This window comes from Neovison vison, chromosome 10 (genome assembly GCF_020171115.1).
Source record: "Neovison vison isolate M4711 chromosome 10, ASM_NN_V1, whole genome shotgun sequence".
Lineage (NCBI taxonomy): Eukaryota > Metazoa > Chordata > Mammalia > Carnivora > Mustelidae > Neogale > Neogale vison.
Window position 1 is genome coordinate 58,573,190 of NC_058100.1, and position 13,735 is coordinate 58,586,924.

Here is a 13,735-nt window from a genome sequence, read left to right on the forward strand (position 1 = left end):
TAGCAAATCTTTAAAGCAGTGGAATAGCATCAAATAGTAAGATACCCGATGTTCATTAGTATTAGAAAGGTTTTGGAGCAGGCGTTTTTTGGGCAACAGCTTCCAAATGATTCCATATAAGCAGTATGCTCTTCCCAGACCAGAATCATACATCACTTCATTTCAGCAGCTAAGAGCCTGTTTTCTTAGAAAGATAAAGTGCACTGCCCATGTTTCAAATGTTACAAATCTTTAGATCTTATTTCTAAACTCTTCACATATAATACTAATGTAATTAGGGATGTCAACAGCCAAAGATAATGCAAGTAAAGAAGAGAAGTTGAAGTAAAATATAACAAAATGACCAGGACTCATAGAGAAAAGTTTTCACAGGAAAAAAAAAAAAATCCCAATTTTAGTGTGATGACTAGCATATTTCCCCTTTCTCATAAACACTTCACAAGGGTAAGTTTTAGGGCCAAACTTCTTAGGTTTAATTCCTCATCTACCAACTAATAACCTTCCTGTGCCTAAATGCTTATCTGAAAAATGATGACAGTAATGGTATGTACATCACAATGGTGGTACCAAGGATGACACACGGTAACACTTTTAAAATGCTTAGAACAGCATACTGCATGTAGTAATATAGTTGCTATCACCACTACTGCTTATAGTAATAGTCATGGAAGTAGTTGTTACTTTCAACAAGAATGGAGAAATCTCAATGAATACATGGATAACTGAGTAGACTTCACAGAAAAGCCCTTTCATAATCCTTAATAAAATTGACATTTATAGAATACTCACTCAGCAACTGCAGAATACACATTCCTTATAAGTACTCTTGGAACATTTACCAAGACGGACCATATACTAAGTCATAAAGTAAGGTTAAACAACTTAAAAGGATTCAAATGACACAGACTATGTTCTCTAATCAAAATGAAACCAAATTATATATCAGTAGCAGAAAGATACCTGGAAAAATCACAAATATTTGGAAATTAATCAATACACTTCTAAACAACCAATATGACAAAAGAAATAATACAGGATGTGGAAAATATTTCAAATCAAATGAACACACAAAATATCAAGTCTTATGGTTGCAGCTAAAGCAGTAGTAACAGGTAAAGTTATAACCTTAAAAATGAAAAGGCTGGGGCGCTTGGGTGGTTCAGTGGGTTAAAGCCTCTGCCTTCAGCTCAGGTCATAATCCCAGGGTCCTGGGATCAAGCCCCCCATTGGGCTCTCTGCTCAGTGGGAAGCCTACTTACCCCTCTCTCTATCTGCTTCCCTCTCTGCCTGCTTGTGATCTGTCTGTCAAATAAATAAATACAATCTTTAAAAAAAAAAATGAAAAGGCATCAGAAAAAAAATTTTTAATCAGGGATCTAATCTTCACATTAAGAACTAGAAAAAGAAAAAAAGTTAAATCCAAAGCAGGAGGGGAAAAAAAGAAATGACAAAGAAAACAAAAGGAATGAACAGAAAACAACTGGGAAAACAGTGAATCGAAATCTGATTTTTTGAGAGAAGAATGTCAATAAAATTAATAAACCTCCAGTTAGGCTAATTTAAAAAAGAGAGAATACATAAACTACCAATGTCAGAAATAAAAGAAGGTCCTACAAATCCTAGAGACATTAAAAAGAAAATAAGACAATATTTTAAGCAATATTCTTGATTTAACTGAAAATTTCTTGGAGATACAAATCACCACAACTCAAAAAGAAATAAAATAGTAATAAACAAAGTAACACAGTATCTACTAAAGAAATTAAACTGATAACTAAAAGCCTTCCCACAAAGTGAGCTATAAGCCCAAATAGTTTCACTGGTGAATTCTACCCAACATTTAAGGAAAAAATAGCATAATCTTAAATTCTTTAAGCAAATAGAAAATACAAATTCCAATGCATTTTGTGAGAATATTAAGCTACTACTAAAATCTGACAAAGACATTACAAGAAAACTACAGACCAATATTTCTCATGAAAATAGACATAAAAATCATTAACAAAGTATTATTAATTCAAATCTAGCTTATATATAAAAAGATTATCATGACTAATATATAAAATGAATACCATCATGGTATTAGGATAAGTGGGGCTTATCCTGAAGAATGCAGAGTTAGCTTAACAGTCAAAGAATCAGTGTCATTCAGCATAATAATGGAGGAAAACAGGAACAACTTCAATATATGCACACAAAAAAATATTTCATAAAACCCAACACTCAGCAAAACAAGAAAAAGAAATTAAAGCATTCAGATTAGAAAGAAAGATATAAACTGTCTTCATACACTGAGGACATCATAGTGTATATGAAAAACACCCAGGGATTTATAAAAACTAATAAACAAACTTAGCAAGATTGCAGAAAGTAAGGTCAATATACAAAAAGCAAATGTTTATATTCTAGCAATGAACAATCAAATATTTAAAATTACAAAATGTATCTTTTAGTCACATAAAAATATTAAATACTTGGAGACAAATGTAACAAAATATGAATAAAACCCATATACTAAAAGTGGCATAACACTGCTGAGAGGAATTAAAGAAAAGCTATATAGCTTGTGATATGCCATCCATTGACTGGAAGGCTTGATAGTGGGTTTTAAGTTTTTATTTTTAATCACCTGGTGCATACTGTGTCAACTGTACTCCTTAATACCCAAAATGTATTTCACCCATCCTCTCATTTACCTTCCCTGTTGAAACCATCAATTTGCTCTCCAGAATTAAGAGTCTGTTTCTTGTTTGTCTCACTCCCTCTCTCCTTTCTCTTTGTTCATTTGTTATGTTTTTTAAATTCCACATATAAGTGAAATCATACGGTATTTGTCTTTGACTTGTTTCACTTAGCATTATACTGTCTAGCTTCATCCATGTTGTTGCAAATGGCAAGATTTCATTCTATTCTATGGCTGAATAATATTCTTTTGTATATATACCACCTCGTTCCTTAGTTGATGGACACTTGGGGGTGCTTCCACATTTTGGCTACTTCAAATAATCCTGCTGAAAACATAGGGTGCCTGCATTCCCTCGAATTACTGTTTTTGTATTCTTTGGGTAAATACCCACTAGTGTGATTGCTGGATCATAAGGCAGTTCTATTTTTAACTTTTTGAAGAACCTCAATACCAGTTTGGATTCCTACCAACAGAAGAAGGAACCCTGTTACCTTCTTTTTCACATCCTTGTCAACAAATGTTTCCTGTGTTGTTGACTTTAGCCATTCCGACAGGTGTACAGTGATATCTCATTGTAGTATGGACTTGCATTTCACTGATGATAAATGATGATGAGCATCTTTTATGTGTATGTTGACCATCTGTATGTCTTCTTTGGAAAAATGTTTGTGTCTTCTGCACATTTTTAATTAAATTGGATTATTGGGGAGTGCTGAGTTGTATCAGTTCTTTATATATTTTGGATACTAACCCCTTTGCAAGTAACTTCTTTCATTCCATAGGCTGCCTTTCAGTTTCACTGTTTCCTTCACTGAGCAGCAGCTTTTTATTTTGATGCAGTCTCAATAATTTATTTTTGCTTGAGTTTCCCTTGCCTCAGGAATCTATCTAGAAAAAAGCTGCTACAATCAATGTCAGAGACATTACTGCCAGTGTTCTCTTCTAGGATTTTTATTGTTTGAGGTCTCACATTTAGGTCTTTAATCTATTTTGAATTTATTTTTCTGTATGGTGTGAGAAAGTGGTCCAGTTTCACTCTTCTGCATGTTGCTGTCCCAGTTTTCTCAACCTTGTTTGTTGAAAAGATGGTCTTTTTCCCATTGGATATTCTTTCTGCTTTGTCAAAGATTAACTGACCTGTAATCATGGGTCTATTTCTGGGCTCTCTATTCTGATTCATTGACATATGTTTGTTTTTGCGCTAGTATCATACTCGCTTGATCACTACAGTTTTGTAATAAAACTTGAAGTCTAGAATTTGATGCATCCAGCTTCATTTTTCATTTTTAAGACTGATTTGCCTATTTGGGTTTGTTTTTTTTTTTTTGTGGTTCCGTACGAATTTTAGGAATGTTTATTCTAATTCGGTGAAAATGCTGGTGGTATTTTTGATAGGGATTGCATTATATATGTAGACTGCTTGGACAGTACAGACATTTTAACAATATCTGTTCTTCTGATCCCTACACATGAAATGTCTTTCCTTTTCTTTGTGTCATCTTCTGTTTTTGTCATCAGTGGTTTATAGTTTGCAGAGTATAGGACTTTCACCTCTTTGGTTAGGTTTATGCCTAAGTAACCTTTTGTTTTCGGTGCAATTTGTAAATGGGATTGTTTTCTTCATTTCTCTTTCTGCTGCTTCATTATTGGTATATAGAAAGGCAAGAGATTTCTGTACACTGATTTTGTTTCCTGTGACTTTACCAAATTTATGTTTTAGCAGCTTTTGGTGGAGTCTTTCATATTTTCTATATAGAGTATCATGTCATATATAAATAGTGAAAATTTTACTTCTTTCTTACTGACTTGGATGTCTTTTCTTTCTGTTGTCTGTTTGCTGTGACTAGAACTTCCAATACAATGTTGAATAAAAGGGGTGAGAGTGAACATCCTTGTCTTGTTGCTGACCTTAGGGGAATGACTCTTGGTTTTTTCCCCACTAAGGATATTAGCTGTAGGCTTCGCATATATGGGAAAGGCTCAATGCTGTTAATATAGCAAGTCTTTCCAAAGTGATAGATAGATATAAGGCAATCCCAATCAAAATTGGGATTGTTTTCTACAAACTGACAAATTATTTCTAAAATTCTGAAGAGAATACAAAAAAAAATGTGAAAGAGACAAAAAAAAAACCTTTGAAAAACTTCAGAAATCTTCGAACATCAGACTTTAAAAATTACTAAAAAGTTATAGTGGTCCATACTGTGGTATTGGTCTAAAAACAGACCTAAAGAGCAATGGAACAGAATAGAGCAAATCCCATCTGGTTTGTTATTATCCCCCAGGAATCTGACCTAATCCTGTTTGAGCACAGAACTGGTTCTGGGGTTATTCAGCAAGTGCAGTCACCCAGAATCATTTACTTTAGGAATGGCCTGGGCCCAGAGATTCCAAGGTAACCTTGAACTGCATTAGGTGCTCACTTAACTCCTTCTTTCTACCAAGGTTGTCTAGTCTAGACTAACATCTCCAAATTATTATCAATGGCCACAAAACAACCTAGTCTCTGAAATATTGAAAGAAAACTAGCTTAGCCTTCCTGCAGCATAGCAGGACTTTCAGTAAGAAGTTATAGTTTCCATTCTTGCAATAATTATCCATATAAATTTTAATAATTCATTTAACTTCTCTAGATTTCAATTCTTTTCCTCCTTTTCATTATTTCTGCTCAGGGCAGGTATGCCTTCAGTCTCCACAGCTTTCCACACTTCTTCTTGAACACAGATTATACCACTAAAGTTAGAAACCACCTTCTTCGTATTTGATATTCACTTAAATCAGTCTCACAGTGCACTTGTCGTGAGCTCCAGATGTTGTATGCAAGTGCTGAATCACTGCACTGTACCCCTGAAACTAGTATCACACTGTACATTAACTAACAGGAACTTAAATAACAACTTAAAACCATACCTGCATGGTAATGATATATAATTATCCATTTTATAAATCACTGAATCTTGTGTGCAAATATTTTGTTTAGGAATTTACATCTGAGTTCATGTGAGAGAGTTTACTGTGGTTTTTCCATTTTGTAGTTTCTCTGTCAGGTTTTCACGTCAATTTATTTTCTGGCCTGATAAAATGTGGTCAGGGAGTATTCCTTCCTCTCTATTCTCAGGGGAAGCCTGTGTAGCTTGGTATGTGCATGTATGTGTGCGTGTGTGTTCACGTGTTTGTGCGTGTGTTTGTGTGTGTATTTTGTAAGTGTGTAGGTGTTTGAAGGCATTCAGACTGAGTTCACTTTGTAGGAAAAATTTTAATTGCATATTCAACATATTTTATACATATGGCAATTCAAATTTTCTATTTATCCCTACGTCCATCATTTAGATAAATTGTATTTTTGAGGATTTTGTCCATTTCATCTACATTTTCTAATATTGTGGCATAAAATTGTTCACAATAAAAAATTAACATAAAAATACATCTGTCTCACATTTAGTAGAGCTGAATATTATAAGTAAATCTGATTTAATCTTCTTAATTCACATGAAATGACCTTGGACAGTATTTTTAATATTTATTACTTGCTACTCAGTTACTCAACATCAGTAGTTTTTAAAATATGAAAGTGCATTTAATTATAAAAATCTACTGTAATACATATATTCTTGAAATGTATATAAATACATAAATCTTAGTACTCTTGTTTACCTTGCCATAAATGTGTGTGTGCATAGATATATAGATATTGTATACAGATATAGATATATAGATATGGGAAGAAGCTAACTTTTTATCAGGTCTCAAGAAGGAAGAATTCACATCATAATTTATTAACGGTCACTGGGAAGAATGATGACCACTTTCTATATAGAGCCTTTATTTGCTCTCACACAACTCTGAATAATCCTTCAGTTCAAAATGAAAAGTGAATTCTTTGATAGTCAGAACAATTAAGCTACCAAAAAAGCAAAGAAAAGAAAGGAGGGAGGAAGGAAAATATTCCATAATAAAATATGCAAAGATACTCAAGAGGCTAATATTTTGAATACTGTTCATATAATCTTCCTTAGAATATGCTACAAAAAAAGGAAATAATCCAAATAGTAATAAAAGTTGTATCAAACCATCACTCTGATAATTTTATGAAAGCCAAAAAACACAGTAATTTCAAAATATGTAGTATATGAAGCCTAACTGAGCAATGACTTTTTTTTTTATATGAATATGGGTTCTTTATCTGTTCACTGTGCTGATACTTGCTTTTACCACATTACATTTCACATATTGCAGTCTATCAAACAGCAAGCATGACTAAATTTGGGAAATGGCAGTACTAAATAGTATATAAAGGATTTTCATTACTCAAATAGAGCATTTTACCCTCATTTCACAAAACAGACCCTATTACGATCCGAATTATTTTTCACTAGTACCGTCTTCCTTCACTACAAAACAAAAATTGTGTATTTTACCTGCTTACATTGCCTAATTTAGGGATGTCAGAGAAACTCCACTTTTGTTAGTTAAGTACTAAAATGTACTTTTATGATCTTACTGATAAGTCACACAATGTATTCATATAATATCTTGGTAGAAATAACTATGAAAATTAATCCCAGGTGTTACTTGGAAATTTTTTCATTATAACTTTATAAAGATATGCTATTTCTGTGCCCTGTCTTTTTGGTTCTAAATAAATATATATAAAAGGATGTTGTTTTATACATATAAATCAGTATTTCTCTTAAGTATGTGGATACTTCACAGATACACAGACCAAGTTTCTAGTGAAAAGAGTTCGTACTTATTAAACAGAGCTGGGTTTTTTTTTAACCAACTGAGCCACCCAGGTGTCCCTGGGTTTTTTTTTAATTTACATGACCTAGATGTAGATTTTTCAAATATTCTATTGGTTGACTCTATCACTTGATTATTTGAGAAGTTTTTGTCACTTTTTATCACTACTTAAGAAATTATCTTGGTGTTAAAAAAGAATAGAAAATGTGTTATGGTGGGTGCTGTGAAATGTGTAACCTGATGATTCACAGACCTTTACCCCCGGGGCTAATAATACATTATATATTAACAAAAATAATTTTTTAAAAACAGAAAATATATATATAGGTTATTACAAGTAAAGAAAAAAAAATCCTACCTGTTTCAACCTCATGAAGAAAGTCTCCGTGAAAGTCTTCCTGCTGAAATACCAAAACCGCTCATTCGCAGGGTACACACGTACTACTGTCTCCAGAAGGAAGCGCACAGGCTCCACAACCTCTGTGACGACCATATCCACTGCCACCGTCATGTACACTCGCTTATCTGTGGCAGAAATTTACTGTATGTTATGCTGGCTTTGTTGTTAAGTTTTCCCAAGAAGGTTCTTTCCAATCAGATGGTCACTTTCTGTGTTTAATTGTAAATGTTGTATTACAGCTTTGATTAAATAGATGACCACGTTCTCCAAGTATGTTTCTCAATACTCATGACCCTATCTAAATCAATGGTCAAAATCACCTCTGAAAACTTAATTTTCCTTCCCCGGATCAGGTTCTTAATATAAAAATTAGGTAAAATATTCAGAATATCTTTTAAACTAAAACTATCTTTCCAACTTCCCAGAATGCCTCTAGAAATTTATAGGATTTGTCCTTTTATCTTATAAAAAGGGACAGAAGAAATTATTCACTTTGGTGAGTTGCATGGAAAGAACTGTCAAATCAGAAGAGACTCTCAACCTTCACTATATTAAGTTTGTATTGGAACATGCTATTTAAATGAATATTTAAATGTTGTATGATTTAAGGGAAGTCCCTGGAGATCTGTCGGAATCCTCGTTGTCCCCTCATCACATGCTCAGGAAAATCACCAAGGCTCTGATGAAATAGTTCTGTACAGTTACAGATCTGTATCAGAGCCTGGCAAGTAGTTTTAGGCACGAGTATAGTGCTATCAGTCAAAATTTCAGTTATTATTTAAAATTTTTACTTGGCCACAGCCTTCCTTCAGTAAGAATCTAGAATCTTCTGGGCTAGTGTCTATTGGTTTTCTTTAGTTTCAACATGATAGGTTGAAATACGGGTTTTATTTTATTTATCCTGCTTGAGATTCAGTGGGCGGGGGGGGGGCGGTTCTTTTTTTTTTTTTTTTTTTTTTTTCTTAAGTAGGCTCCATGTCCAACATGGGGCTTGAACTCTTGACCCTGAGAATAAGAGTCTCAGCCTCTACTGACTGAGCCATCCAGGCACCCCTCATTTGGGTTTTTCAGTCTGTGGTTTGGCTAATCCATATCGTCATTTCTTTGTTACTTTTGAAATTTTTTTAAAAATATTTTATTTATTTATTTGACAGAGAGAGAGATCACAAGTAGGGTGAGAGACAGTCAGAGAGAGAGGGGGGAAGCAGGCTCCCTGCTGAGCACTGAGCCAGATGTGGGGCTCGATCCCAGTACCCTGAGATCATGACCTGAGCTGAAGGCAGAGGCTTAACCCACTGAGCAACCCAGGCGCCCCACTTCTGAAATATTTTAAAAATTTACTTTGTCCAGCATTTTGAGTTCTCAGTTAAAGTTCAAATAAGCCCATCATTAGAAGAAACCTTCAACAATGTTTTTTAAAAAAAAATATACAACATTTATACACATCAACTGTACTTCTATTAATATCAAATTCAACAAAAAATAATTACATTCTTTCTAAATAAATTCTACCTGCCAATTCAAGAGAAACAAGGATTCTCTAAACATTGTACTTGCCCTGGCAGGCCTTAAAAGTCCAAGGGGAGTACTGTCAAAGTTTAAGAGACAGTAACACAAAACATAAAACAGAATACACAACTTGGTGGTTTAGTAGAAAGATCCAAGACATTTCATCTCTAGAACTTCAACTTCCTCTGTAAAAAATCAAACTCTGATTCATGAATCCTCTGAGTAATTTATAATCTCAAGGATATCATTTGGAAATTTTAGAAATCAGGTGTTTTTTCTGCCTTATGAAATAATTTTATATTTAAAATATATTATGTTGGGGCGCCTCGGTGGCTCAGTCGTTAAGGTCATGATCCCAGGGTCCAGGATCAAGCCCCACGTTGGGCTCCCTGCTTGGCAGAGAGCCTGGTTCTCCCTCTCCCTCTCCCACTGCTTGTGTTTCCTCTCTTGCTGTGTGTCTCTGTCAAGTAAATAAAATCTTTTAAAAAATAAAATAAAATACATTATCTTTCGAGTAAGAATATTTTCTAAGACTTACTTATCTGAGAGAGAGAGCACACACATGCATGTGCACACACGAGGGGAAGGAGAAGCAAAGGGAGAAAATCCCAAGCAAGCTTCCCCTGAGATGGGAGCCCCACACAGGTTTGATCTCATAACCCAGGAGCTCATGACCTCAAAAGAACCAAGAGGTGACCACCCAACCAAGCCCACCCAGGCACCCCAAGAATATTATTTTAATATAATATTATAGAAAGTTTATTTTAATAGAGGAAATAAACTTTAAAGTACATAATCCCTCAATAGAAGACCAAACAGGAGCAACCTGGGTGGGACAGTTGTTTGTGTCTGTCATTGCCCTCAAATAATTCTATGATAACATATGAAACACAAACACCGAATACTTTCTACGTAATCTAATAAAACTAATTCACATACCTTTGGGGTAGATTCGATTGAATAGTGGACGTTTTCCCCATAAATGCATAGAGTATTAAAAAACTTTAAAATCTAGGGGCGCCTGGGTGGCTCAGTGGGTTAAAGCTTTTGCCTTCGGGCAAAGGGTCCTGGGATCAAGCCCAGCATCGGGCTCTCTGCTCCGTGGGGAGCCTGCTTCCCTTCCTCTCTCTCTGCCTGCCTCTCTGCCTACTTGTGATCTCTGTCTGTCAAATAAATAAAATCTCTCAAGAAAAAAATACTTTAAAATCTAAATGAGAATAACTTCACTTTAAATAAGCACTAAAATTTCAAAAAATGCAGCGAAACAACATTGACCATAATATAAAATTTAAAGCAAGTAATAATGAATCCTCTGAGAAAATTTACCTTTTGGGGTTTCTTCATTAAGTGCCAGAAATATTGGTATATTGGGGTTCCACATGCCAGTAATAACGTAAGCCCTCCCATCATAGCTCTTGCCCATGGATTCCTGGAAAAGTTCAGAGAGAAATCACTGAGAATATAAATATCAAGAAAATCACCATTTTAAGTTATATCTTACTTTAAGCAATCAAATTTATTAAAATTTGGACTTAAAATCAAATGGGATTTTTGGGGGTAGAATTTTTGTCACCCTGTGAAAGCATTTCTTTCAATATTAAATTCTCTTACAGCTTTCCTCAGAGTTTCTATTTAGATGCCATACCTCTTGGCTAAAAGAAGGTACACCTTTATATGCTGACTCACAAAAGCAAATTGGTATGAAGTTATATCTAGGTTTATCTTAGGATGCTTGTCAAAATTTCACATACTTAAAGCATATGAGTATGTCTAGTTTCTATTACAACTATAGAATAGATCTCACTGAAGATATTTTAACTGAACTAATAGCTAATCAAAGGAAAAGCAGTTAGTATTTTACTGCCATTTTAATTTATAATATATTCTTAAAATATTCATTTATTTTATCACAACACCTCTCAAATTTGAAACTTTTCGATCATCTATGTATGTGTACACTTTCTTACGATCAGTAATCAATGTTAGGAGACTAATAAAGGTTTGTAGTCAACACCCAAGTTGACCGTCTCCCTTTGACCTTTTTACTTGCTCCCCCCTTCCCTTCTGTCCTCCCCTTCTTCATCTCCTCCACCCCTTAAGGTGTCCACCAGCGCACTCCTGACTCTGCTGAAGCAGCCAGCAGCTCCCACAGTGAAAACAGGATCCCACACAGCTGTGTGTATGTATTGCGTGGGGGGGGGCAGTTAGAGGTGTTCCCATGGGAGAACAGCGCACAGCATACAAGCATGTGCACGTGCAAGAGAATGCTGTCTACAGTGCTTTAAATTCTCTGTAGCCATTTCCTCATATTATGAAAAGAGTGATGAAAGGGTCAGACGAAAACAAAGAGAAAAGCTTTTTTTTGTTTTACCCCCACACAGATGCTGGTGATTACAATGTCTATTTTCCTAGTGTATTGGTGGTCAGCTTGAGTGTAAGAACCCTGAGTTCTGGAGATAAAGTACACTCAAGGCCGTGGAAAGGACACTCACACAGCACCTTCACCACATTCATATATTCATCTTCATTCTCGGTCTCCATCTCTCTCTCCACCCCTTCCTCCCTCCCTCCCTCTCTATGCTTAATCCTCTCTACCTACCTCTTAATCCTCTCTACCTATCTAGACCCCCATTCAGATCGAGAATCTGGCCTCCCAAAAAGCCCAACCCATTTCTGGAAAGAGCTGTGCTGTGCTTGAGTCCAAAAAGATAGCTAGTCCAATCAAAATATTTCTTCCAATCGACAAATACAAAGCAAAATGGGCAGTTAGCAGCGGAGCTGTAAGATTTTAAGAAGTCAGGCCCTGACAGGTCACACATCAAATGAAGTGACAAGGTAACAGAAATTGTAAAGTAGGAAAGACTATATAAAGAACAGCAGAGTACTGGGAAACTGCTAATTGGTAAGAGAGAAATGGAGAAAACAAAAAATTCATTAAAAATAATCATGGAGTCCAGATACAAAGGCACATACTGGGAGGCAGGAAGGAGGGAGGAAGAGTGAGGAACAAAGAGAGAAGAGCAGAGATGGGCAGGGAGGGAGAGAGGAGGACAAGGTAGGAAAAGGCGAAAGGAGAAAGGGAAGGTGAAGGAAAGAAAGAGAGAGATGGGGAAGGAGGTACAGAAAGAGGGGGCAGAGCACCAGAGGCAGGAGCAGGGGTGGAAAAAGAGCAGGAGCCCAACCTATAAAGAGACTCAAAGAAAGAGTAAGCCTCTGGGGGGAGGTGAGGCAGACAGAAGAGTCTAGATAGCAGAGACCACTCTGCAGGGTTCCATACGATTTCATGAAGATCAATAACCTCTCCTGTCTCTAAGGTGCTCTAAGTGCATCTTTGTCCCTTGTAACCATAACAGCCTAATTCAACAACCATAGCTTTATGTCTTTGTCGTCCTCACACCACCACAGTAACACTGTCTTACACATCAAAAGCCCTCAATACAAGTTTCTCCTCATCAAGTATGGCACTTTTCTTTCTGAACTAGACATTTCCATTACACAGTCTGGCTTGCTCCCAGTCTCTTATAAAGATACTTCTTGGGGCTCCTGGGTGGCTCAGTCAGTTGAGTGTCTGACTCTCTTGGGGTTTGTGGGATCAAGCCCCAAGTCAGGCTCACACTCAGAGGAGAGCCTGCTTGAGGATTTCTCTCCCTCTGCCTCTGTCCCTCCCCTGCTCACTCTACCTTTCACTCTCTCTCTAAAATAAATACATCTTTAAAAAGAGAGAGAGAGAGAGGGATACTTCTTCAATTATCTTTGCTGAAGAGTTCCTCCTGACTCCTCTGCGCCTACCACAAGCAGGACTGACAAAATCAGGAACAGCAGGTAAGGGACATCTGGACAACAAAAGACTCTGTTCAAACTAGGCCAGGATGGAACCACTAGATGCCCTCCTCTTAGGAAAATAAATTAGGAAATACAGACAGAATGTGGCAGTTTGCAGTGGGAACATGGGCAGAAAAGCCATGAGGGAGAGGCCAGGGAATCACAGAGTAAGCCACAGATGAACTATTGTCAAGTAATGAGCAAGCTTAAGCTATGAGGTCAAGTAGGCAGATGGTGGGGTAAAGCAGACACATGGTGCTGAAAAGACATAACACACAGAAAAAGTTTAAAAAAAAAAAAAAAAGTAAGTTCAGGCTAATCCACCCATTCTTTAAGCAAATGCAAGTTTACTCTAAGTTGTGGTCTTTGCCTGTAAGTATCCAGCAGAGAAAACAAAACTAAATGATCCTGACTCTAGAGAACTAACAAGCTAATGTTTTCCAAAAACCAGTTGGTGACCCATTTGTGAATCCTAAAATCAACTAGTACATTATGACAAGACTTTTTAATTAAGTATAAGAAAAAAATAGCAGAGTTCCTTACACGTGTAAGGGGTAAGAACTGTTTCATGAAAA

The 13,735-nt window shown here is 36.0% G+C and overlaps 1 protein-coding gene across 4 annotated transcripts in view; it reads right to left on the bottom strand.

Annotated features, from left to right (window-relative positions):
• The window catches only part of RABGAP1L (RAB GTPase activating protein 1 like), a 770,846-nt gene that overhangs the window by 620,584 nt on the left and 136,527 nt on the right, over positions 1 to 13,735 (bottom strand). For all 4 annotated transcript variants that reach the window (XM_044267366.1, XM_044267367.1, XM_044267369.1 and 1 more), the window contains exons 9-10: positions 10,665 to 10,767; positions 7,788 to 7,954 (exon numbers count right to left, since the gene is read on the bottom strand). In XM_044267366.1, the coding sequence (XP_044123301.1) occupies positions 7,788 to 7,954; positions 10,665 to 10,767 (270 nt within the window). The remainder of the gene's footprint in view (positions 1 to 7,787; positions 7,955 to 10,664; positions 10,768 to 13,735) is intronic.